General features: G+C 33.2%; 1 protein-coding gene and 1 long non-coding RNA gene across 2 annotated transcripts; both read left to right on the top strand.

The window, feature by feature from the left end:
* The first annotated feature begins 1561 nt into the window (after window positions 1-1561).
* Window positions 1562-3409, top strand: LOC132602688 (uncharacterized). The gene is made up of 3 exons (XR_009567862.1): window positions 1562-1883; window positions 2305-2351; window positions 3173-3409. It is a non-coding gene; the product is annotated as an uncharacterized LOC132602688 (long non-coding RNA).
* Window positions 3410-14403: 10994 nt separating this feature from the next.
* On the top strand, window positions 14404-20667 carry LOC132604532 (putative ubiquitin-like-specific protease 1B). Its single transcript, XM_060318077.1, has 9 exons — window positions 14404-15744; window positions 15832-15911; window positions 15993-16086; window positions 16594-16692; window positions 17167-17259; window positions 17345-17464; window positions 17668-17771; window positions 19123-19195; window positions 20096-20667. Exons 1-9 carry the CDS (start codon window positions 14803-14805, stop codon window positions 20156-20158), a joined length of 1668 nt encoding a protein of 555 aa, XP_060174060.1. The 5' UTR covers window positions 14404-14802; the 3' UTR covers window positions 20159-20667.
* The last annotated feature ends 6867 nt before the right edge of the window (window positions 20668-27534 follow it).

The raw sequence follows: 27534 nt of genomic DNA, 5'->3' as shown, positions 1-27534 counted from the left end.
TGTATAATTGCATTGGATTTGGAAAATGATTTGGAATGAAAGTAAAAATCTATTTATGGAATAGTGGATTAGCCACTCTATTGGGCTACACAGCAATGGAAGTTCAAGGTGGAACCAAATTTCAATATTCAAAAATTTTCCAAATGAAATCTTGATATAAGTCTTTATAATATGAAAAACTTCAGAAAAAAAGCCAACTAAGTAGGGATTGTTTTACCTAATTCGTTCAACCAAAATACACATTATTTTTCTAAGGAGCCGTTTGGACATGATTTGAAATCATAATTTGAAACCAAGATATGAAATCTTGTTTGGACATGCAATTTGAATTTATTAAGTTGTATTTTTTCTTCTAAACATAAAAACCACAAGTTGTTAAAAGTATCAAAACTTTTTCAATTCTTATACAATCTTACCAAATGAGCAAGTCATTGTTCATAACAGAATTTATTGGGAAAATTTCATAAATGACTAACTTGAAATGCCTTATTTATGCATTTTAGCTACATTTTACCTATTTACATGACGTAGCAAAAGCAAACATATAGCAAAACTCAGCACTTGTTACTCATTGTATTTGCGTCGCTGTATTCATGAATACAATCATTAAAATTTGCTGAATTTTGTATTCAATTTAAATGTATTCAACTCAACTGTATTCATTAGAATTACTTTTACAATTATTCACTTTATTATATTTAATCGGTTGTATACAAAACACAGAATTTTGCACTAAAAAAAGTTAACGAATACACTCAAAAATTGAATACAAAGAAATAAAATCCACTCTATTCATTTGTATACACTTCAAAAATCAATGTATTCATTTGTATACAAGAAATAAAAATTAACGAATACACTCAAAAACATAATACAAGAAAATAAAATACACAAAACACTGAATTGTATGCTAAAAAATTAATGAATACGCTAAAAAAGAAACATGATTTTCCAGATCCGGCACCAGAATATGACCGGAAAAGTCATCGTCGGCTAGATTCCGGCAAAGAAAATCTGAGCAGAACTGAGTGTATCCGGTCAGTTCCGGATCTAACCGAACCTGACTGTCAAAAGCCACCGTCGGCCAGTTCGCCGTCAACAAAAACAACACCGTCGACCAGTTTCGCAGTCAGCAAAATCATTCTCGAATAAAATCTTATAATTATCAATAAAATTATGAAACTCCTAAATCAATGGTATTTTTAAAGTCAAACAGCAAGTTGGAGATGGCATCAATTCAGTTATGAGAAGGTTTATTGTTATACCCCGTATGTTCATACGTCAAATTATCCGCAAGCAAGTCGACCCAAGTTAAATGAAGAATCATTTCCGGACACGAAATAGAAATCTTTTAATCTGCAATTTTAATTAGAACATAAATTGTTTATAAATTTTATTTAGTGTAAAAATATTATTGGGTATTAGGAACTAATTAATTATGATTAGATTATTAAGTAAAGGATTAGTGATTAATTAATTAATTTAATTATAATAAGTGGGCCCCACCGAAAAATAATAATAATAATAATAATAAAAAGATAACACTTCATGAAAATAATTTTGGTGAGTCATTTAGTGGGGAGTACGTGTCACTCCATGAAGAAACACATATAAACATTTGGCTAAGGAACAATTCACATTTAGATTTCATTTTTGCAAAGAAAAGCAAAGTTAAAAAAAAAAAAAAAAAAAAAGTATAACTTCCATGGCTGCTCTCGGCCAGCCATGGTTAATGAGCAAAATAAATTTTGTTGCTTAATTGATCAAGTTCCAAGTGATATACAAGTTCAAGGAGGTGATAGCAACATTGGATATTGAATTGAGGAAGAAGAAATTGCGAAATTGGAACAATTAAGAGTAGAAATTCCTCCGAGAAAATTTAGGTAAGATTTTCTTGTTTTATGGTGTAATTATGTTAATAGTATTGTAATGGAGTTATTAAAATTGAATTGGACGAAATTGGAATTTAGAAAATGCATGAAATCGATGTTATAGGAAATTGTGGGTTGAAATGGATTAAGAGAAGTTGTTGGGTTGTTAAAATTGTTACGGGCTGAATTGTGAGAATTTCGTATGTATATCTCTGTTGTTGGTATTTCTGTGTTAACAGGAGGATAATTGAAAATTCGGGTTAGGCGAATATATAGGGGAAATGCTGCCCGATTTTCGTTAAGCCCTTAACTAATGGAAAACCCTAAACGAGAATGTATAGGTTAAAGAACAAGTTCTATAAAGCGATGGGCTACGGATTTACGAGCTAGAAAGTATAGCTACTGACGATAACGTTACTTTTATGTTAAATAGGCTAAAAGAGCGACAAAGCGAACGACTTTGCAGTTAGTCGTCAACAGGTATGTAAGGCAAACTTTTCTTCCTTTGGCATGATTCTTGTGCTATTCATTCTATATGTACTCCATATGATTCCATTCTTAGACGAGTAAGGTCTAAATGTTTCTTGTGATGACTTATTGATATTGTACTCCTATTCTGTTCCGAAGGGAACACCCATAAGGTGCTAGTTGAGTTATGATTTTACTAATGATTTCGAGGAAATTAGTTTTATACTAAAGGAAACGTAAAGTTAGATTTTCAAAACCACTCCGAAGGGGGTGCGAGATTTTACTATTTCATTTCATTTACGATTTATGTTTACATCCCATAGCATCATCTCTTTGTATTGATATATTGTGGATTAAGTTTGTGTTGACATGATTGTGATATTAAGCCGGAAGCGGCTGCCCGAAGGGGCCATCATTATTAAGCCGGAAGCGGCTGCCCGAAGGGGCCATCATTATTATGCCGGAAGCGGCCGTCCGAAGGGACTATTGTGATACTAGCCGGAAGCAGCTGTCCGAAGGGACTATTGTGATGCTAGCCGGAAGCGGCTGTCCAAAGGGACCATTTCGTTAACATGTCGGAAGCGGCATGTGTGTTAGATTGCATTATTTACTTAAAGAATGTGTGTTGGATTGCATTATTTACTTAAAGATTGTTTTGAGACTTCGTGTATTTATTTATGTTTCTTCCAGCGAAGGCTGCAAGTATTGAGTTAGATTGTGATTTCTTCTATCCTAAATCAAATTATGATTATAATTTGTTACCACCCTACATACTCAGTACATTATCCGTATTGACGTCCTTTTGCCTGGGGACGTTGCGTTCATGCCCGCAGCCCCAGATTGTTTGGCAGGTTAAGTGTATAGCTAGGATGCTTGGACGTCAGCTGGGATTGGCAAGTTCCACCTCATTCTGGAGCTGTGCTGAGTCATGTATAGATATGTATGATTACGGGTTTGTCAGGGTCCTGTCCTGACTCATAATGTTCAGTTTACTTCTTAGAGACTTCTGCAGACAGTGTCTTGTGGTATGTTTGTCGAGGTGTCGACAAAGTGATATCAATTGAGTCATTTATGGATTTTAAAAGAGTATGTATTTTAGATGATTTAGATTAGTCTAAAGTACTTATTGATTGAAAGTTTTCATAATCGTTATAGAGATAATGATTCCTATTTGGAAAAATTTTATGTTCTTAAAAGTTTTTGAAATGACAGGTTTTAATAGAGCGAATGTCTAAGGGTTCGATCGACTCTGATGAGAGTCGGGTGCCCGTCATGCCCTACCATTGCTAGGGTGTGACATTTATGAGAAGAAGGGACGCCAACTGGATGAGAAGGTTGAAAATTGAAAATTGCTTGACTGTTCCTCGCCGGAGAAGACGACGCTGGAAGCTCCTCGCCGGAGCAGTGGGTAGGGGGGTAGAGGAGAGGGGAGAAAGAGAGATGAGAGGTTTAGGTTGGAAGTAAATAATGTGATATGGGGTATTCTACTTTGTATATATATGTAGCTATAAGTTATATTTAAGTATGAAGAAAAGAAGCACGGGATTTTCGGGTTTAAACAATGGGTTGTAGGTGTTGGGATATATACTATTAACCATGTGTTTGGATATATTATTTATTATAAAATAATTATTTATTCATTTTTTAATAAAGAGTTAAATAGATCATGTGCTAGTATGTGTGTCCTTTACTTATATAGTAGATGATTTGGTGTATAGAGTTTAGCTTATACACGGAAGATTAAATCATCAGTTCTTATAAGTATAAAGTTTATGTTCACAATCTAAGATGGAAATTGGACAAAGCCATCAGTATGATTGTAGCACAAGATTAAATATAATGTATCTTCATTATGGGAACGGTATAGTTCCGTCTTCTTGTGCTAGTACATTTTGTATGTATTGAATAGACCAAGTAGAGATAAGTGTCTTTGTAATGAATATATAAAACAAATTCTCTAGTTCATTAAATGTACTTATACTCTTAATCTTGATATAATTATTACGATTAATGTGATTTGTTCATTTTGATTTATTAAAAGGTATGACTCAATTGCGGGTCTATGTATTCCTGGTAAATTGGATAATGGCAAAATACATTTGTGAAATAATAACTAGTTGATAGAATCCATGTCTCGACTTTGAGATTGATGATACCCCTTTATGAATGCTTATAAGTCTCATGTGAAAACCCTGCAGGTGGATTTTGTATCCGTCACATGATATAAGTTAAGCGGAAATATAAAGGATTTGATTAGTATTTAATTGATTGGTATTTGTAATATTAACATGGGGAGTTAAATAAGATTTAATGGAAGATTTCGACATTAAACTGAGGAGTGCAATTACAGTTTTTAGTGGAATAAATTGTAATTTATTGTGGTACGAATAATTCATTCATATTCTGAATTAATATCACAATTGGAAGCCTCGTTATTAAATCTATGGTCCCTGCTATGCCTAATTATTCTTGGACTTGAAAAATAACATTCTTTGGGGAAAAGCAAGCCCACATGTCTTTGAATAGGGTTTGCACCCTAAAACGTGGTTATATATAATATGCTTTTCAGCCCTAAGAGGGACACTTTTTCCTGAGCCGAAATACTTGCCCAAACAAGTATTCTCTGTCCAAAGGCTATTTAGGTTACATAGCAGACGACTGCAGACCTTGAAATTGGAGGATGATCTCGTAGATGGTTTCTACTAGTGATTGAAGGTTCGATTCGCGGTCGCAGTCACAATTCAAGAGATAAGTAGATTTTATATTTGATTAAAATTTGTGATTATGTGTTGTCTATATTATATATAAGTTAGATCCTGGCTATTTGCTTCCGTTGTTTATGCCTGTATTCCATCAGTAGGATGGTTAATGTATGGGAATCGAGAAATAGAGGATTTGGTATATTTGAAATTTCTTTTGTTGACTTCTTTATGTTAATTTTAATTATACGATTATGAGTATATATTAAAAGTGTTTTTATGATTTAACTAAATATTACGTAATTTGATCTAAAATTTTTGATTTAAGCATTCATCGGAAAAAGTATATTCGTTTTTCCAAAAATTGAACACCCGTGGCAAATTGGCTACTCCATTGCTTTCGAGAGCCTCTTTTGTTGGACCTTGTGGCTCCAATCGCAAGGCTAAATCGGGCAATTTGCAGGATTGGCCTTCACTGGGGGTGGTTTTTAATTTTTTCCCCTCAAATTGGTGGACTTTAACTTTCGCCCTTCGCTAAAAATCCCTTGATTTTGGGTTCGAACCCCTGCTCAGTCAAAAATTTTAAAAAAATTTGCAAGGCAGAGTTTTGCAAATTCTGACTGAAGGCAGAATTTGCATGGGCAGTGCGATTTTTTTTTTTTTACTGAGTTGGGGTTTGAACCCAAAATCTCAAGGTATTAGGCGAAGGGCAAAACTTAATTAAAGACCACCAATTTGAAGGGCAAAAATTTAAGACCACCCCAAATGAAGGGCAATCCGCACAAAAAAAAAATGGGCTAAATCCGGCAGAGCATCAGGAATTTCCTTGGATGATTCTCAAGAGCTCGGGTTCCTTATCAAGTCGCTTCAGGCGACATTAAGCAGTGACGTGTAAGTTAGACTCATGTCACTGGTTTAATTGAAACAACAGGGATACCGTTGGCATATAAAGCAAAAGGAAAGATATTTCGGTATTTTAGACTGAAAAATAAAAAAAATTGATAAACTGGTTAAAGGAGCTTATAAACACTTTTTGTCATAAATCAATGACGAAAATTATGAATTGGCACACATTGATACCAAATTCATACAATAACCCTAATTTTTAAACGACTCTGATTCCAATTTTACTCAATAATGCGTTATAATAAAATAGCTCATAACTGGTAATTATATTGTTGCATCACCAATAAAATAGAAAAACAATAATAGGAAAAATAACATCAAAGATAATACACAATGTTCAAATTGTTCATCGATTTTGACGTCTCTGTTGCTCTACGATACTCCTTGACCGTTATATTATAGAGCTCCTTTGGTAATAGATCGAGAAAATTTTCATGTATTGACATGAATTTGTAGCAACGTATCCGTCTCAGATTTAAATTTGATGGGTTCTCCGAGTAAACATATGTATGACTATCCTTTAGGATCAGGAGAGGGGATGACAATGATGATTTTGATGAATCCGCAAGGAATTTTGAAGGGTTATTTGAGGTCGTCGAATTGTAGTTGCGATTGAAGAAAAAGAATTCGACATTTTCAAATTAAAAAAAAAAAAAAAAAAAAACTAATCCTCAACAATTACTTGTCTGTAACACGTGATATGTAAGTTACAATTATATTGTTTTGATGAATACAAAGTTTTGATTGATTATACCGTATTTTTCTTGTTTCATAACGTCGCACACTAGCAATATGGAAAATAAGCATACAATGTTACCAACAAAACAAAAAAAGAGTACACGATAGAATTATTATAAAAATAAAATTAACTTCCCGACACCAATTAACTATGAATAATTAACTTCAAATACCAGCTATAGAACTAATGCCCAAAAATATATAATAGCGAGATTCTGATTTCTCCATTTCTCTGATGAGCTGAAGAAGAAGAATCTGAATTGGGATTTCACCTTTTTTCTCCAATTCTCCTAATAATTTTACCCGTTCCATCGATTTTGATTCCATAAATCGCAATAAAATCAACCAGAAATATTAACCAATTCAGGTAATGTACCCCTACCAAAACAACACCTCAAAATAATCAACATTGGTATAGCACAAATATACACAAATTTCGACTCCTCCATCGTTTTTAACAAAATCGAAATCAGTTTATGGAACTCATCTGGTGTTATGTTGTAGAGATCCTTGGGTAATTGATTGACGAAATATTTATGATATGGAGGTAGTGATGGGAAATATTTATAATGTTGTATTGTGAATTTCTTGCCTAGCAATTCTCGTTTTAGATTTAATTTGTGATGTAAATATCTATCATATTCTACGTGAATATGCATGCATGGTTTTGATGGTTTCTTGAAATTAGGAGAATCTTCTTCTTCTTCTTCTTCTGTTGGAGGAGTCGTTGAGTTAGTACTGTAATTGCGATTGAAGATTAATGAGGAATTTGAGAATTTTGGGACACAAGATATTTCATGTATCGAGCGCTGTCTTTTTTAAAACAAGAAATACCTGGTGTTGTGGAACTGTAATCCTGATTGAATAATAAAGAAAAGGAACTCGACATTTTTGGGTTTAGAGAGTGGTCTTTAGGATGGATGATGCATGAGAATCGAGAAACGAAGAAGAATAAATCGAGGATTTGGTAGAAAATCTACCAGCAAGAAGCCGAAAAGCCATTGCTATTGAACATTTAAGGTTTTAAGTTTTTTTTTTTCTTTCCCCTACAGTTTGCGATAGGCTGCAAAATATATACACATAGCTACCTAGTCCTCAAGCAAATAGGATTTCTATTTCTTGTCTTGCTAAACAAGATATTTTTTTTATTTTTTTTTTTAAAGGGGGGGGGGGGGGTTGGGGGTGGGGGAAGGGTTGTGGGGGGTTTGGGGTTTGGGGGGGGGGGGGTAGGAAAAAAAAGCAGGTGAATTATTCAATATTCAAAATCTTATTGACTTGATTAGTTTAAATTAGCATTGCATAAGGCTTATTGAATGAAAAAGTACCTTTTATCAATTTTTTTTTTTATGTTTTTAAAGCTTGAACCTGTAATTTCTGTTAAGAGCGAATTTTTTTTTATTTTATTCCATCATTAACTTTAGTTACAAATAAATCGAAATTAATATTTTATCGAGAATTGAAGGCTAATTTATTTTGTGAACTCCTCAATTATCTTTTACATTAAAAGTGAAAGATCCAAACCCCGTTAATGACGTACCATTCTATTTCATTATTTCATTTTCCCCGTCCTTCTTATGATAAAAATAAAAATAAAAAATCAAATGAATTTGTCCTAAAAATAATGTCATGTACTTAAAATTGGAGCCCCCAGCTTTGGGCTATTATCAATTAAACACTGATGGGGCATTTAAGTTGAATCCATAGCCCTTATCAAAGGGCTAAAACTGGCTGCACAATATAACCTCCGTCCTTTGGAAATTAATGCTGAGATAGAACGAGAAAATTGAATTTATTAATTCTAACTTATAAGACTTTGGAATAGTTAGAAAAATACAAACACGAAACGATTTAGTTTGAACAGCAAAGGGCGATTAAATAGAGATTGTGGACCCTTCTTTGGTGGAAGTAATTTTTTCTTTTAAAGAATCCACTTCGGAACTCAGGGTGGATTAAATGTTGTTAATGAAAATAGTAATTCATTGTTCTTAATAATAGGTCCTGGATAGGAGAAGCCGCCCTTTATAAAAAAAAAAAAATTATGCTCCTATTATTATATTATTTTTAATAATAAAAGGGGGTTCCAACATATATTAATATATAGTGAAAGTTATCGCACAATAACTTGAAAAAATCTTTTTTTTTAGTCCAACTAGATTTTAAAACTAGTAATTTCTACTCTATTAGATTCCACATTTTATCTTTCTATACTGTCCCATCCTTATTGATGATTGGGAGGTAATCAACCAACTTCAAACTTTATTTGCTTTTGCCTTACCAATCTTTACTGATTGCAGGTATCTCATTCACAAGCTGAATGACCCGGACATCAACCATGTACATAGAGAGCACAGAATATGATCGCTGATAGGCTAGTTTTGGAGCTAAAGGGAGCCATGGCAGCACAAGCATCTTTGATCATCCTCCTCTTTGATCAGGGAGGAGTCACTTCTATAAGGCGTAGCTCTATCGCACGACCAATGCAACAACAACTGCTTTTTTGTAATCCTCCAAAGAGAGGCGGAGCTAAGATTTGAAGTTTATGACTCGAGATTCTAGTTTTTTAAAGTTACTAGGTTCTGAACTAATAATTTATATATGTTCAATAATCTTTTTAAGACGAATACTGAGTTTGAATCAAAATTACTGAGTTCAGCCGAACCCGTATATTGTATACTGGCTCCGCCCCTGCCTGTAAACACCACTAGTAGCTTTTGTAATCCTGGAAACACCACTAGTAGCTCTAATACAAATCTTTGTAAAGCTAATGGTAGTGTAGCAGCTCAATCTAGCACCACTCACTCTGATGGTATAATATGTGATCTCTCATGTACACGTCCTTAATCTAATATACAATTTTTATCTTTCCTACCAAAAAAAAAAAAAGAACTATAAAATTAAAGATAGTAGCATGATATTTTGCTACACGTAGCAAGACATGTATGTTTTCATCTCGAAATATCGCTATCACCACTGACACCTATCCTTTTTTTTGGTGCCTCGATACATTATTCATCTCGAAAAAATTATGCAATAATACATAATCAGACCCTCAAACTTGGCCTCAGCTAGCAAGGATGCCTTCCAATTTTAGGTGTGGACAAGTAGGCACCTCAATTTATCTCCACTTTATCAGTTGAACACTCCAACTTATAAAATGATCATCTAGACACCTTCAAAATTTATGTGTCACATCAGCATTTGTGTTTACATGTTCAACTTTATACAATTTGAGGTGCCTACTTGTGCACACTCAAAATTGGAGGACATACTTGTCAGCTGAGGCCAAGTTTGAGGGTCTGTTTAGGTATTATGCCAAAAATTATCTATTGTTCATGTTTTTTATCTATTCACTTGTCGTGATCTCATACTTATATTTTTCCCTCTTCTGAAATAGGATTGTACCGTGTTGACGAAAAAGAAGAAGATCGGATACTAAAGGTGTAGACTATTGAAGCAGAATTGTGTCTTTAGTTATTGATTTTTAATAGTCGCCTTCAATACTGGGAAATTGAAGAAGAAGCTACTCCATCAAGACAGTGAACATCATATTAACCAATTTAATAAGAGAAGTTCCGCAACTTAACGTATCTTTTCTTGATCTTTCTCTTTAAAAAAAAAAATATTGGTTGAGGATTTCACCTTTGTAATTACCTATTTTGGAATTTGAATGTTTGATTTGTTATTCATACATATCAGTGTTAGTATATTCAACGAATTGTTGGTTCTCCGTATGTTATGTAGCTTGGAAAGCATATAAAAGTTCGATGAAGAATTGAAGTGAAGTTCGACGATTCGAGCTTTGATTTAATTTGGATATAATTGTTTCATTCAACATGTAGATTGCAATAAGCAAAAAAGATGCTAGAGATATAATGATCCGATGGCTTTAAAAGACATATCTTCTCAAACACATAATTACATTTTTAGCAAGTATTTTTGGGTATGAAACATAATTTTTTTCATACAACTTTATGGTTTCTCTATTCAACCTAGCATAACATTTTTTTATGATTACTTCTCTTTGATCGTGGGTACGTATACTGGTATAAATTAAAGTAGAGAAGCACTAAGACTGCTGTTGAGGTTGACAACCACGCATTTCGCTTTAAAATTTTCTCTGGCACTCTTACTTTGTGAATAACTCAGTGCTGTAACTTGCTTTCAGTGTAATATATGCGAGAAAAATAAGCACTCTTTTGTTAAATCTATAGTTCATTGCAAGTAATATTGCTATTTAGAGGAACGTAGGTGAGAATAGAGAAAAAGGATATTAAGCAGTAAGCAGTTGAGTACCCAAAAAAAGACATAGGACTAAATGTTGTGAATGGGCCTGGACAAATATTGACAAAGCAGCTCAACATCGGATTAAGTAGTTATGTTTGGGATTCGAGTTGATAAATAGCGGTTTCTGAGAGCAATTAGGAGTATGTTATTATGAAGAAACTGTATGTTTCTCTCATCCCCTTTCTCAGAGTATAATTTCTCATCCCCATTCTTATCTCTATCCTTCATTACTTGATTTCAGTATTTTCCATTGTAATTCAGCAGTTTGAACATTATAGTTGTAATTTGACTATCAAGTGATTATATATGTTTGCATGTGTTTAGAACTCTGGTTTGTTACATCAATTTCTGTCAATGAATTGTGGGAAAGGCCACCTTGTTTGTTAGTGTTGAAATCTAAAATTTGTGAGGTTGATGTGATTAGATGACCAGGGGTGGAATTCAAGCTGTAACACATTTGCTTTAGAGAAATTCTGTGGCCAAACACTTGTTACAAGTAGTCTCGTGTGTAAATTCAATGATATCCAAAGGGAATTAAGTTAGAGGAAAACTAAAGGTTGATTGGTACGTGGAAAATTTTCAATTTGAGGGACAGGCCGGTGAACATCAGGATTTCCTTAGATTCATTTTCCAAATCTCAAACAACCAACTCGTTCGAACAATAAAGACAACGTTAGTACTCAAAGATTTCTCGATTACAAACAAGATATTTACAACTTGTTATTGTATTATTTAAATGAATATAACGTTTGGATAAATTGTATCGTTTCAGATGCGATCACATCAAATAAGTTATTCCATAAAATAAATACGGTATAATAAATTGAAGTAACAATCTAGACGAACGTTGTATTTAAAGTAACAATATGATTCAATCCAAACTATAAGCTGTTAGATATTATTATATATTAGCCTAAAAGAATAGGCACTTTTTCACATAAACACATGATCAGAAGTACAAGAAGAAGCATCTTATGTAATGATTTAACTCTCCTATAATGACAATTAGACTCTTTCACCTCCTTAATGAGTTGGAAAACAATATTCTGAATTGACATATTGTTACCAATTCCTTAGCAGATAAACGCATATATGGACAATATTTGATGATGAAAACAGTACCTTTTTGAGCCTTTAAATCGACCGAATTCGCGACATGAAAAACCTTGGGTTTCTAATGGAGTGGATGATTTAGTGTGGAAAGAGAGAAAGAGAGAGTGTGTGTGTGGGTTTAGGGGAGAAATGTTTTTTAGGGGTATACGGATTGGGTCCATATAATTTGGGTGAAAACATTATATTCAGGTCGGGTTGGGTTAAATTGGTTGGTAAAAAATTATTTGAGGGAAAAATGGGCTGGATGTCTAGGATGATGCCACGTGACAGTCCGTTTAACATAAGGGTATAATTGGCTTCATAATATAACGGTAAGGGTATAATTGACTCTATAGTATAACGAAGGATATGAATGAACTATTTCCCAAAGTTCAGGGGTAATTTTGACCCTTTTCCGTTCTTGAAATCTTAATATATTTACTCACAGGGTTTAAATTTGTACTCTAATGCCTATTATAAATATTACAGCATTTTTAATAGTGTAAATAAACATTATTTTTTATATATAAGCCTCTAAGGACTCCGTAACCTTTTCCATGGAGATGTAGTCCGTATTTAGTTTAGGAATAATTTCAATAATATACGATCCAACATAAAATATTATATCCACATAGTTATATAGTTTATTTCTTTACAACAACATTTTTACACACGATATATAACATTATACAATATTATATACTTACTATAAACAAAATATAAACCTTGTATAAAAGTGTATGATATTGTATAAAAGGGCCATTTCGGATAATATTAGAAATATAGGCTATTTCGGGCAAATATTTTCTCCAAATAGTCATAAAGTGTTATTTTCCTTTAAAGCCTGTTTGGAATGCTAGTATAATTGGGTGTAATACACAGTTTGACATGTTTATGTGACATTACTTAGTCAACATGGAATTGAATGTAATTGAAGGAGTGTAATTACACTCTTCAATTCTCAAGGGAAGGTGAGATTTGGTGGTAATTACACCTTGTAGTTACAACGTCACTTTTTAATATATTTTTTAAAAAATTGACTTTTTATAATGTTTTTGTTTCTATTATTTGATTCTTATTTTATTTACTTTTTAATTTGTTTTTATTTTTAACATTTCATTTTACATTATTTATCTTTCATTTTCGTTCTTTTCATTTTCCAACCTTTACTTCTGATGATGTCATGTAATTGCAAGTACTTTTTTATTTCTTATTTATTTTATTTTATTTTCTTCATTTAGCGTAACTGCGTTATTATTCTAGTTTTTGAAACACCTCCTAATATTAGAAATAATGCATAATTAACAAACTTGACATCTAATGAGTAATGTCATTAAAGTAGAATTAGTTGTTGAATGAGGTTATAGATTTATTATATCTTCTTTTCTTTTGAATTATATTTACTTAAGTTATATCAGAACTTATTTATATTATGTTTGAAATTGACATGAGAGTATTATGCTAACTTCTTTTTTTTTGAATTTATGTTTTATTTACGGTTCTGACCTGCTATTTCACATTGCATGTTGTTCATTTTTTCGTTAGAATTATAGATTATTTTTTGTCAAATATTTGAATAATCTTATGACATTCTATTTATAAGTATTAATCCTTTTGTTTTTTTATTAAACATGCAGTAGATGATGTTCTTACAAAATGTGTGCTTTTAGTTTTTATATATAATTAATTAAATTATACTATTATTAATTTGAAAAACATACATCAATTAGTTTTACAATAGATTATAATTAATATATTTTTAAGAAACAATTTTTATCTTAAATACCAAATTTAGTATCAGTTATTAAGGCACATATTTGTCAAGTATTAACTTTTAAATTTTGATATTAAATTTATTTAAAATTTAATGTAACTGTATAATTACACTTGTGTAACCAAACAATACGTTTGTAATTACACTGTAATTACGTTATAACAAACAAACAAGTCGCCATAACTATTATACTGTGTAATTACTATCCTAGTACTCCCTCCATCTTGAAATATTTATCGTCCTTACCCAAAATACTTATCGTTTTATTTACCCAAGATAAAATTAAGCTATTTTTTCCCATTTTACCCTTTTATTAATTACATCAATGGATTAATTTTGTGAGTTTACATACCAACATTTAATAGGTTTCATCATTAATAGAGTAACTATGTACTGAGGAGAGAGAACATCGTGAAATTATTAAGAGGGTAAAATAGTAAAAATGTTACCCTTATAAATATTTTCTTAATGAATGTGTAACTGAAAAATACATAAATATTTTGAGACAGAGGGAGTAATTACACCAATTCCAATTAACAGGTGGCTTTCCATACAGACCCTTAGTTTTTTCCAACATTAGCGGACTTTTTACATTGTTGAAACCCACGAATCAAAACCGCGATAAACCCAAAAACCCTTTCCCCCAAAATCACAACTTTTTTACTCAAATTCTCTTCAAAAGTCAGGTATTTTACTGATCTTTTCATTTTTGTTCAAAATCTTGTTATATTCACTGATTTTCTCTTCAATTTCCAGTTCAAAATCTAGTAAATTGAACCCAAAATTTTCCATAAATGTACAAATTTACCATTCTTGATGATTTCTAAGCAAAATCAAGAATCACCATTTCTTTAAAATCCCTTCAAAATCTAGTAAATTGAACCCAAAATTTTCCATAAATGTACAAATTTACCATTCGTGATGATTTCTAATCAAAATCAAGAATCTCTATTTCTTAAAAACCCTTTAAATGGGTGCATTAACAATCAATAAAAAGAGAGGTAATGATTTTTTCTCATCAAATTACAAAACCCCACTTTCAAATTTCTCTAATTTTGATCACCAAATTACCAAAAAACTCAAACTTTCAATAAATCAAGAAACCCTAGTTCCAAGATTACAAAGTAAAACAAGTAAATCAACTGTACAAAGGTTTTTGAAGTACCCGAATCCGATTAACCCGATTCGAAGAGAAGTTCATGGTCCTTGTAGGCAATCAAGATTTGAGTACATTGTGAATTACAAGGGTGAAATGGGTAGTTCGACATCGAAAAAGTATGAGGGAAGTAAAAGAAGTGATTTGGATAAGTTGAGATGTTTTAAGAAAGATAGTGAAGTTATAGATATTGATGATGATGATGATGATGATGATAATGAGGAAGTGGAAGTTAGGGGTTGTGAAAAAAATGTGGAAATTTTGGATGATGATGAGGAAATGGAAGCTTGGGGGTGTGAAAAAAATGATGTTTGGGGAAAAAATGTGGAAATTTTAGATGATGATGAGGAAATAGAAGCTTGGGGTTGTGAAAAAAATGATGTTTTGGGAAAAAATGTGGAAATTTTGGATGATGATGAGGAAATGGAAGCTTGGGGTTGTGTAAAAAATGATCTTTACAAAAAAGATGTGGAAATTTTGGATGGTTACGATGGTAAGGATCCATCAGTGGTAACAACGAGCTTGGATGATGAAAATTTGAAGGAAGAGAGTGTAGGAAAGCTGATAGACTCGTTAGCGGTGGAGCGCACGTCGGATTCGTACTTTTATGTCCCTTTGTATAAGAAACTGCTTGGTTCAGTGGAGAAAATAAGTGATAAGTTGAAAAGGATACAGTTTCAGATAGGATATAATGAGAAGCGTCTTGAAACGAGTAGGTTGTTGCGCCCTCAGAAGAAAGGAGAAAAGGTTAAAGAGGTAGCATATGATGGAATTTGCTTTATGATGTGGTTTGCATGTGTTTATAGTTTAATGTTACTTATTTTGGTGTTTATTGACTTGCAGGATGTGGTTGAAGAAGCATTTGTGCCTCTTACTGAAGAGGAAGAGGATGAGGTTTCTCGTGCTTTTTCTAAATCCAATTGGTATGATTTATACGAATCTCATTTTGTATGAGGCTTGATTTGCAATCTATTCATATGTTTTATCTGTTTTATTCTGTGCAGGAGAAGGGTTTTGGTAAACCATGAAAACTCCAATATTGATATTACTGGAGAAAAATTGCAATGTTTGAGACCTGGCCAATGGTTGAATGATGAGGTGATACTTTATTCCCTATTGGTTTTGTGGGGGGTTAAGATTTATAGTCTGTTTGGCCAAGTTTCTAGGAAGCGAAACATGCTTATTTTAGAAAATTGAGGTGTTTGACCAAGCTTTTAGGGAAAAAATAAGTGTTTTTTAGTAGTATCAGAAGCTGTTTTTCAAAAGCTAATAAGTAGTTTTTCCCCTTGGAACATTGGTCAAGCAGAGTACTACTCTAATATTGGCAAAAGTGCTTTTCAAATTAATTAGCCAAACACAAACTATTGCTCTTCGAAAGTACCTTTTTGAAAAGCACTTCCGACAAAAAACATTTTTCAAAATTAAACTAGGCTAAGTGGAGCACTAGTTAGGCGCTGTGTTTTTTTGTCATTTAAAAAAAAAAAAAAAAATTCAAAATAAGTAGATTTTTGAAACTTGGCCAAACAGTCTATTAGTGAAGCTGAATATGGAAAAGAAAAAACAAAGTAATGAGTTTTGATGTCATGGATGGCTTGTTCGTTGCAGGTTATCAATGTGTATCTTGAACTGTTAAAAGAGAGAGAGAAAAGGGAGCCCCAGAAGTTCTTGAAATGTCATTTCTTTAATACATTCTTTTACAAGAAGGTCAGTTCTTTGACGTTCAGCTGAAAATTTGAGTTCTACAACTATTGTGGCTTGGTCTATACTAGTTATCTGAAAGTAAAAGTGGGGCCTTGCTAATTTATGTCTGTTATATACGTCATGAATGTCCAAGAACAATAATGTAATTTAACAATAAGAAAAATAAGTTCCACCATAGTAAAAAATGATACTAGTCATGAATAATACATTTTTTTTTTCCTAAATTGTGGAAACATCAGATTATAAGATAAATTTAGTACTTATGTTTATATATGTGTGTATAAATACATATAAGTTACTATCCATGACTCAGTCTGCCTCTAATGTTGTGCTTGAAGATAAGATACATGGAAGTTTCTTTGTCTTTCTTTTTAAGGTTGAATGTCAATTACTGATTATTATCACTTACTGAAACTATGTGTTGTGAATTTAAATGAAAATCTGCTCATTTTCGTGGAAATATTACTTCGTTTGCAGTTGATAAGTGGCCAAGGAGGATATAACTATCAATCTGTGAGAAGATGGACATCCCAAAGAAAGCTGGGTTACAGCCTCCTTGAATGCGATAAAGTAAAAGTTCTATCATTTGTTTTGTTTTTTCTTACGTTATTCTGCTATCTGCTCTGTACTAATTTGATTCTCCTAATTTACTTAGATTTTTGTCCCTATCCACAAAGAAATACATTGGTGTTTAGCTGTTATCAATAAAAAGGAAGAGAAGTTCCAATATCTTGATTCACTCAGAGGAAGGGATAGTAATGTGTTGAAAGTGCTGGTAAGTATGGTATCTGTGCAAAGGAAAACTTGTCCAGACATTTTTACCTTGTCTATTGTCAATATTAATATTTTTTGATATTTCCCATTCTCTTGTTTCTTGACCATAATATGCAAAGAAGGATCGTAGAGCAGATCTCATGTTTCTTGATTCTTTTTGTTCTAGCTTGATGGATGTTACAATTTGTTGATATCTATGTGCAGGCTAGATACTTTGTTGATGAGGTGAAGGACAAGAGTGGGAAACACATTGATGTTAGTTCATGGGAGCAAGAGTTTGTTGAGGACCTTCCAGTGCAAAAGAATGGGTATGTGACGCTTCTGTCTAATGATTCCTTCCAAAACTATTGGAGACTGAGATTATTACAGCTATTTTCTTTTGACCTCTTCAGCTGATTGAGTTGTATTGGAGATTGTTCAACGTTCTTATACAAGCTTATTCCTTATTAATTTCTACTTTACATGATAAAAAGGCGTTTTCTATAGGTTGACCCAAGATTTGCACTTCCCCTGCCATAGCTCAACCCATTTCAGATCATCTAAAAATTGGCTGATATGTTGCTCAAATTGGGCTGATGAATAGCCCAAATTGACCCATAGAAATTTTGTCAAAATATTTTTTTGATATGAAGAAAAAAAAACAGTTTTATTAGGTACTTAAAAAATTGTAAAAAAAACAAAGAAAGAAATTAAAACTTAGTAAGAATTGGGTGAGTTGGGTTATGACCAGCTTTTTAGCCCAACCCGTGTCAGCCCAAGTAACTTTTTGGCCCATCTCAGCCCATTTTGACCTACCCAAATCAAGTCCAACCCGCCCATTTGACACCCCTAGACACTTCGCTTTGACTTGCTAATTAGTGCTGCAACCGTGGCTTTCATTCGTTGCTGTATGGAGTGGATCTCTATAAAGCACGAGCAGTTGTCATTCTGCTAATATTGGCCTGTTTTAGTAATGGTTCAGCCTCATATTATAGATGGTCCTTCTAATCCATTTATGACATGTAATTTGGGATGGCCATGAGCTTAATTCTTAACTTCTAAATACTACGCTGCTCTTCTAGTAATGAAGAGTTTTTTCTTTTCATGACTTCTTTGAATCCTGTTATCTACACTGGATGAGAAATCTCATATTCTCCTGGTGTAGATTTACTTAAATGCTAAGTGGATTTCTTTCCACATTAGAATTGGTTACTTCACACAGATTCTTCTTGGAGTTGCACAAATTTTCAGAAGAATGAAATATCGTTTCTTTATGCTACGCCTACATGTAATTACAGTTATTTTGATTAAAGCTTGAATGCATAAAGGTATATACACAGGCTATATGCAAATTAGTTATCTGTTAGTATAATCCATGTTTGGTCGTAATCTTGTATGTGCTGTCCTTAATTTTGCTATGTGAAGGTATTATTCTCCTTCTTGGAAAGTAGTAGTAGTTATTCTCCTTTATGACTGTTGTCAATTGTTATAGCTAAACTGTATTGTGTTTAGAGATGTTCTGATGTTTGTGAACTTGAATTTATAGCCATTATTCCCCAAATATCATGAGGCTGTTGCTAGATTTTCCTTTTTGTGCAAGAAAATTGAGTCATTTCAGATTTTTTGTCAGTTTTTGTTGTGTTATCATTTGATCAAACTGGGAACTTTTGTTGTGAACAGGTATGACTGTGGTGTGTTTATGATAAAAAACGCGGATTTCTACAGCAGAGATATAGGCCTCTGTTTTAATCAGGTAAGCCATTTGCTGCATCATTATCTGAATGAGAAAAAGAAACTATGATTTTTGAGTAGGGATAGGAATTTAAGAGGCAACAATGAATTAATTAGATTATGACACGTTGATTTGGTATACTTATATTTTTCTCCGGGCCATACAATAAATTTAGCTGTGGTAGTCCAGCATGAGATAAGACCATTTGAAGTTTCATGATACTTACTGTTTTTCCTCTTCTAGTGCAATCTGTTCAGGAAAATAAAAGTATTTTCTGCAAACAGTGTATATTTCCATTTCACTGGGTATGTTGTTGTTGTTGTGTATATTTCCATTCGAAAATGTACGACTCCGTTAACTTCTCACAAAAGTTTGAGCAGATTATTATGTTTGCACTTAGTAAAGATCTGTCAATACAAGTAGTTGGAAGTTTGTTTTCAGCAGCCAGATTACTCCCCTGCCTCTCCTCAAAAGAAAAAAAAAATACTCATGTGTTTTATTTGATGTGACACTCTTTCCTTTTAGTATGTTCCAACAAAAAAAAAAAAAATTGACACTTTTCGCTTTTTAGAGACAATTGACATTTTATCCTTAATGACATGATTTTATACCCCACAAAAATGTTATGACATGACATGTTTAAGGCCTCAAGTACCAAAAGCCTTTTCTTTCTTTCTTTAAGTCGGTGCCCAGTGAAACACCTTCACATAAAATGAAAAGGAGTGGAGTAGTTTGTTTGCACCATTTGGCAAGTTGTATACTTTGAAACTCTCAAGGTAGATTAATTGAACTTTTCTCCCCTTTCCTTTTCATGTTGGACTTTGATTTCTTTTTTGTTGCTTTTGGTGGTTGGTGGAGGAGGTTGAGTGTTTTCTGCGTAAACATGCTAATCAGAAGTGTAAATATTGTTTCCTCTTGTAGGAACACATGCCATATTTTAGGTTGAGGACTGCCAAAGAGCTCTTGAGGTTGAAAGCAGATTAAACAATCTTGAGCAGGTCCCTTTTTTGTAATGTGGTATATCCTGTTTCAACAAAGGAATGATTTTGTAGCCCAATAGTTGGTTTTGGTATGATCGATGTGAGGCCAGCTATTCCTCGAAGACCCTTAGTGTATGATATGTCAAAAGTGTGTTATAAATCCTTTGCTAGTTATATGCAAGAAAGGCTTAATTTTGCAGCTTGAATTTGGAAGTGCTTCTCCCCACAGAGCATTAAAATTTCACTATGTTTATATGAATCTAGAGTTGTAAACATGTGCTTCTTTCTCCTTCTGTAACTAGTCTCTGTGTTGAAGCTGGTTGGTGGAAAGATTTTACACCTTGTGCACAGAGGTGGATTCAAGATTTAAGCTTTACAAGTGCAACCTTTAAAGTCTATAGCATTGAACTCATTGTATTTTTTAAGTTATGGGTTCATGTCGATGCGAATGCATCGGATGGATTCAATCGATTGATAAATAGAGGGTTTATTCCAAATAGTCATTTTGATCAAGTCCGTGTCACAACTTCCAGTTTGTTATTCTTATTCTTTAGTGTGTGAGTATGTCAAAGAAGATACATGATTCTGAATTGCTGATCAAGAAAATAAATCGATACTCTTATACAAACAATAACTCAAATACTTAAGAATATATGCGTAGTACAAGAAGAAAAGATATTTAAAAAATTGTCAATCGATTAAGATTTGTGAACAATTTAACAAAATAGGTAAGAATAAATGATACCACATCAAGTCTTGTGAATTTGTCATGACTTGTGGACGATTTAATAAGATATGCAAAGTGAAGATAGTATCGAATCTTATCGATCCGTGATGACTTGTATATATTATTTATCAACATATGCAAGTCTTGTCAATTGGTCAAGACTTGTAGTCGATTGAACATAATCGATAGGATGAAGATATTGTCTTGCCATGCATCCATCAGAAATTTTGAACTTGAACAACATGTGTAATTCTTGTCATGCATCCCTAGCTCTCTAGTAAACTACTCTAATATTCAGAGTTTATTTTTCTCTTAAGTTGAATCGTGAATAAATATTTTCATTGAGAATAGCTCCAAAATTTGAAACATTATTAGCAGATCATTTCAAACAACCATTAGTTTGTTATATATTGATCCATTATTTTAATTTAAACTTGAAATATATAATCCAAGATTTTCTCAAACTCTGATATGTTTAATGATTTTCTTATCCGTTCAAAACTTAGTACTTATTACTTAACCCTGTAAGCTAGCTTGTGTACACACATGGCTGTTCATTTCCAATTCTCTATTTCGAAGAGCATTAAAAGCTTTGTATCGATTTTATCAAATTACATCCCAGTTTCAAATTCATCTAATTTCGACCAGCCAAAAAAAAAAAAAAAAAAACCACTACTCTATCTGTTCAAATTTACTTGACACGTTTCGCTTCTCAAGAGTCAAACTACGTGGACTTTAACTAACATTTTAAGATGTATTTTTTAATCATATTAATATGAAACGAATTGCAACTTCTAAGTAGTAGTATTTTTGGTATACTTTTTGAACATCTAAATTTTAATTTTAAAATATTGATTTGATCTAGTCCGAAATGTGACAAGTAAAAGTGGACGGAGTGAGTATCAACATCTATAAATCTAACCTCAAATCCACCATTGTCCATTATATGAACTGTATGAAGGTTTTTCAAGTGGCAATAAATCCTATTCGAAGAGAAGTTCATGCTCCTTGTAGACAATGTCAAACATTGATTCAAAATATTGTACACTGGGTACTTTTCTCGCAAGAAAGTATGATGAAGTTAAAAGAAGAGCTTTGGATAGTTCAAGTTGCTTGATGAAAGATAATGAAGTGATATATAATGGTGATTTACCCCTAACAAAAGTGAAATATATTGGTGACTTTGAGGACTCAAGTTTTGAGGAGGTGAAACCTACCTGAAGCCTGGGAAAACAGTGATCTTTTAGGCCAGAAGGAAATGGAGGCTGATGGTTTTAATGGTAAAGATTCATCCGTGGTAACGATAGGTTTGGCTGATCGAAATTTGAAGGAAGAGAGTGTTGGAAAGATGTTAGACCTATTAGCTGTGAACCCCACGTCCGATTCGTACTACTATGTCCCTTTGTATAAGAGATTGCTTGGTTCAGTGAAGAAAATAAGTGATAAGCTGAAAAGAATACAGTTGCAGATAGAACATAATGAGAAGAGTCTCGAAACATATAGTTTATCGCTGCCTCAAGAGGAAGGAGAACAGGTTAATGAGGTAGCTTGATGGAGTCTGCTTTATGATGGGGTTTGCTTGTGTTAATAGTTTAATTCTCTTATTTTGGTGTTTGTGTTTTGCTTGTGTTTATTAGTTTAATTCCTTTATTTTGGTGTTTATTAACTTGCAGGATGTGATTGAAGAAGCATTTGTGCCTCTCACTGGAGAGGAAAAGGCTGAGGTTTCTCATGCTTTTTCTGAATCCAATTGGTATGATTCGTATGTCTCTCATTTTTGTATGAGGCTCGATTTGCAATATCTTCATATGTTGTATCTATCTTATTCTGTGCAGGAGTAGGTTTTTGGTGAGCCATGAAAACTCCAATATTGATATTACTGGAAAAATATTGCAATGTTTGAGACCTGGGGCATGGCTGAATGATGAGGTGATACATTATGCTCAGTTTCCTAACCCGGGGGCAGGACTGAAAAGAAGAAAAAACATTTAGTTAGTTCTAATGTCATGGATGGCTTACCTGTAGGATTAGTATTATTTTCAGTCTTTTTATTATTCTCGTATTTCTTTTCCTTATTACTACTTGTTGTCTTCCCTGCTTCAGTTTTCTTGCTATCCTACTATTATTACTGGCTTACTGCTTATGTTTTCATAATTGTTGTGCTTTTGCTTTACTTGAGCCGAGGGTCTATCAGCAACAGACTCTCTACTTGTCAAGGTAGGGGTAAGGTCTGCGTACACTCTACCCCCCAAACCCCAATTGTGGGATTACACTAGGTATGTTGTTGTTGTCATGGATGGCTTGTTCATTGCAGGTTATCAATGTGTATCTTGAACTGTTAAGAGAGAGAGAGAGAGAGAAGGGAGCCCCAGAAGTTCTTGAAATGTCTTTTTTTTAACACATTCTTTTACAAGAAGGTCAGTTCTTTGATTCTGAACTCAAAATATTTACTACATCAACTTTCAACAATGGTATGGTCTATAAAAATTATCTGAAAGTAAAAGCTTGGCTTGCTGATTTATATCTGCTACTCTGCTTCATGAACGTCCGTGCACAAGAATGTACTTCATCAATAAGAGAAATAATTTTTTTGAAGTCATTAATAATATGAGAATGTGTATGTCAGTTTTTGTCTCTTTGTAATGAACTCCTATGCCACTCTTCAAACATTACAGATAACAAATGGTTACAATAGTTGTTAGTACTTCTCCTGATTTGTGCAGATAAACTTAATTTATATGCAGTGTGGAATGTATTGACTTCTGCATGCTCTAAAATTCAATCTCAGTCTGCACTTATTAAAAAAAAAAAAAAAAAGTGCAATCCCTGTCTGCACTTACAACAACAACATACCCAGTGTGATCTCACAAGTGAGGTGTGGGAAGGGTGGGATGTACGTAGACCTTATCCTACCTCAAGAGAAGTAGAAATAAGTTTTTTGTCTTCTCTACCGCAGTCTTCTTATCGGCTCAATAAATTCTGTAACTGGAAGTTTCTCATCAGCACTTTTTTTTCCTAGACCTAATTCTTTGATGAATTATTTGCTTATATAATGATCTGAATATGATAACTTGTGCATTCTCTACAACAAAACTATGATTATTGACACCATATTTTATCTTTGAAGTGGTCAACTGGTTAATAGTTTTAATAGTATTATATAATCTGATTTTGCTCATTCAAGGTTGCGATGTTAATTGCTGATTATCATCACCTTATTGCAAACTCTGTATTGTTAATTTTAAATGAAAATCTGCTCATTCATTTTCAGTTGACTAGTTGCAAGGGAGGCTATAACTATCAATCTGTGAGAAGATGGACATCCCAAAGAAACCTGCGGTATTGCCTCCTGGAGTGCGACAAAGTAAAAGTTCTATCATCTGTTTTCCCTTTCTTACTTTGTTTTGCTATCTGCTTCATACTATTTGATTCTCCTAATTTACTTAGATCTTTGTCCCTATCCACAAAAAAATACATTGATGTTTTGGTATCATCAATATAAAGGATGAAAAGTTCCAATATCTTGATTAACTCGGAGGAACTGATACTAATGTGTTGAAAGTGCTGGTAAGTTAGGCGTCTATAAGAGGAATAAATTGTTGAGAGAATATATATTGAACTTTCTGTTTTCTTCAAATTGATATTATTTGATATTCTCATATTCTCTTCTTTCTTTACCGTAATATGCAACAAGGAAGAAACTAAGTAACTTGTGACCGAGAAAATGGTGTTGACGAGCTCATGCTTCTTGAGGTTTTTCTCTAGCTTGAGGGATGTTACAGCCTGGCATCTTATGTGCAGGCTAGGTACTTTGTTGATGAGGTGAAGGACAAGAGTGGGAAACACATTGATGTTAGTAAATGGAAGCAAGAGTTTGTTGAGGACCTTCCAGAGCAACAAAATGGATGTGTGACCTCTTCAGCTGATTGTGTTTATTCGAGATTGTTCAGCAGTTCTTATTCTTTCCCATGATTGCTTCACTGTCGTTATTTCTTTTTCCGATCTACTTTGATATGCTTGTTTTTCCTTGAGTCGGGGTCTAGCAGAAACAACCTCTCTACCTCCCAAGGTAGGGATAAGGTCGGTGTACGCTCTATCCTCCCCTGACCCCACTTGTGGGATTACATTGGGTATGTTGTTGTTGTTGTTCAGCATTTAAGCTTATTCCGTAATAATTTTTACTTCAAATGAGAAGGCATTTTTCTTTAGGTTGAACCTAGATTTGCACTTCCTCTACATTGATTTTGAGCCATACAACTTTGATTAAACTTATTTCGCCGTTTTTGTTACCTATATTGGAAGGCGCTTCGCTTTGACCTGCTAAATAGTGCTGCAATCTTAGCTTTCAATTGACTGATGTGTGGACTGGATCTCTACAAGGCATGAGTATTTGACATTCTGCTAATATAGTGGGAAACCTTGGCCTCTTTAAGTATAGCAATATTTAGCCTCTTATTTCTAAGACGGTATTCCTTAACCCATTTAGTGTGATATATAACTCCGAGTGGACAGGAGCTTGGTTATTAACTTCTAATTGATTCATTGCTCTGCTAGAAATGACAATCGGAAGTCCAAAAGTATGAAGAATTTCTGTTTTTTCTTTGCTTAGACGCTTCTTTTAAGCCTTCTAGCTAGACTTTGAACTTGGATGATAGATGACATATATATCCTGCTGTTGATTTACTCAAAACACAATGTGTGCGTCTTTTACATATTGCAAGTAACAAGCATGCAGCTTCTTGGCTGTGGACATATTGTTTTTAAAAGGGTGAATTAGATATGGTATGCTTTTTACATCTCAGTGTTTCTTTTGATTACCGTATGAATCCAAGTTAAGAGATGTTTGTGAACTTAAATTTACTTGCCATTTGCTTGCTCAATTATGTTGAGGCTGTTTCTAGATTTTCCATTTTTGCATGAAAAATTAGTCATTTCAGATCCTATTTGGTTCTTAATTTTGTGTTACTTTTTGTTTGTTATCTTTTGATTGAACTGATGAAATGTCACTGTGAACAGGTTTGACACTGGTCTGTTCATGATCAAATATGCTGACTTCTATAGCCGAGATATTGGCTTTTGTTTTAACCAGGTAAACCATGGGTTACATCATTAATGTTAAACACTAGCCTTTGAGTAGACAGAGAAATTTAAGAGGAGAACTTTGAATTAAAGTACCAGTGGCACATAGACATCGTACCAACTTCGAATTAGAAGAAAATTACCTGTAATTTGAGTAATCATAGTACCAGTGGCACATCGATTTTGAATACTTAATATATTTCTCCAGGCTATGATGCAATAAATTTTGTTTTAGCCAGTGCAGTTTCAAGTAGGACCATTTTAAAGTTTCATATGATTCTTTTTCTTCTTCTCTTTTTTGGTGAAGGTTGAACGAACTTATGATCTTCTAGTGCAATTTGTTTCACATGAATAAAACCTTTTCTGCAAGCTATGTACTTTCTCATCCCATATTTGTCCTACTCTATCAACTCTTTTGCAAAAAAAAAAAAAAAAAAAAAAAAAAAAATTGATATGAGCAGATTATTACAACTCCTAAACAAGAAAGTTTGTTGAACAAGATGGGACCGACGTGGTATAATGCTGTAACTTTCTTCCTTTCTATCAACCTATTTCTTTTTGGTTTGTGTACTTGTCATGGATGTTTTTCACTACCTTGATAGTTTACATGGTTGTCTTGCCCATATATTTCTTCCTTTTGGGTTATTACTTCCCATCTAGTACTACCTCTTGAACGTGTTGATCATCATGATGGCCGGAGTCTTTCTGCAAAAATCATGCTAAAAGTTTAAACATTTTTTCCACTTGTAGGACCACATGCCGTATTTTAGGTTGAGGACTGTCAAGGAGCTCTTGAGGTTGAGAGCAAATTAAAAAATTATGAAGTTCAAACAATAGTTGGCCTGATCGACGCGAGGCTAAATATATCTTGAAGACTTTTTATCTGATTTGTCAGTGTGTTCTAAATCTTTAGCATAGTTACTATCCAAGAAAGGCTTGATTTTGCAGGTTGAGTTTGAAAGTGTTTCCTTAGGTGAACTTTATTAATTCAGTCATTCGAAGTTCAATTGAATTCCAGAGTTGTAGAAATGTGTTTTCTCAATGAAATGAAATCTAAGCTTTGTATTGGATAACTACTTATGTATGTGCATGAAGGTTAAGTACGCAACAAAGAAAAAGGATCAAAAAATTCATACTAAGGAGGTGGGAAAGGGCCCGAATCGAAGGGCTTTTCTTTTTATCGCGAGTTTGGCTTGCATCATCTTAATTTTTCTCAATGTCCAAACTCTTACTCCCTCCGTTTCATAATAAGTGACATTTTTAGCTTGGCACACCCCTTAGGCAAACTACACACTCCTAGAAAGTAAGAAATATTTTTACTAATTTGTCTTTAATCAAATGACTTGAAAAAGAAATAAATCTAATGGTTTCTTTGTTATGTAAAACTTCATTTAATTAAATAAGGGTAAAATTGGGAAGAAAAGAATCAATGCTTTCTTGATTTTGTGAAATACTAGTTCTAACCATAGAAGTCATGCAGTACTTAATGAGACACAATAAACACACGCAAAAAATGAAAATACGAAAGCAATGCTAATCTATAGCTTCTTTATTCACAATTAAAACATCAAATC

Source organism: Lycium barbarum, chromosome 7 (assembly GCF_019175385.1).
Source record: "Lycium barbarum isolate Lr01 chromosome 7, ASM1917538v2, whole genome shotgun sequence".
Taxonomy (NCBI): Eukaryota; Viridiplantae; Streptophyta; class Magnoliopsida; order Solanales; family Solanaceae; genus Lycium; species Lycium barbarum.
Note: the sequence above shows the minus strand (reverse complement) of the source record. Positions and strands in the feature narration are given on the sequence as shown.

Bases quoted from the DNA above. Each gene is read 5' to 3' on its own strand.
- LOC132604532 (XM_060318077.1), top strand. From the start codon at position 14,803: ATGGGTGCATTAACAATCAATAAAAAGAGAGGTAATGATTTTTTCTCA. The intron at 16,087-16,593 runs GTGATACTTTAT...TGTTCGTTGCAG, and splicing joins GCCAATGGTTGAATGATGAG to GTTATCAATGTGTATCTTGA. The intron at 16,693-17,166 runs GTCAGTTCTTTG...CTTCGTTTGCAG, and splicing joins ATACATTCTTTTACAAGAAG to TTGATAAGTGGCCAAGGAGG.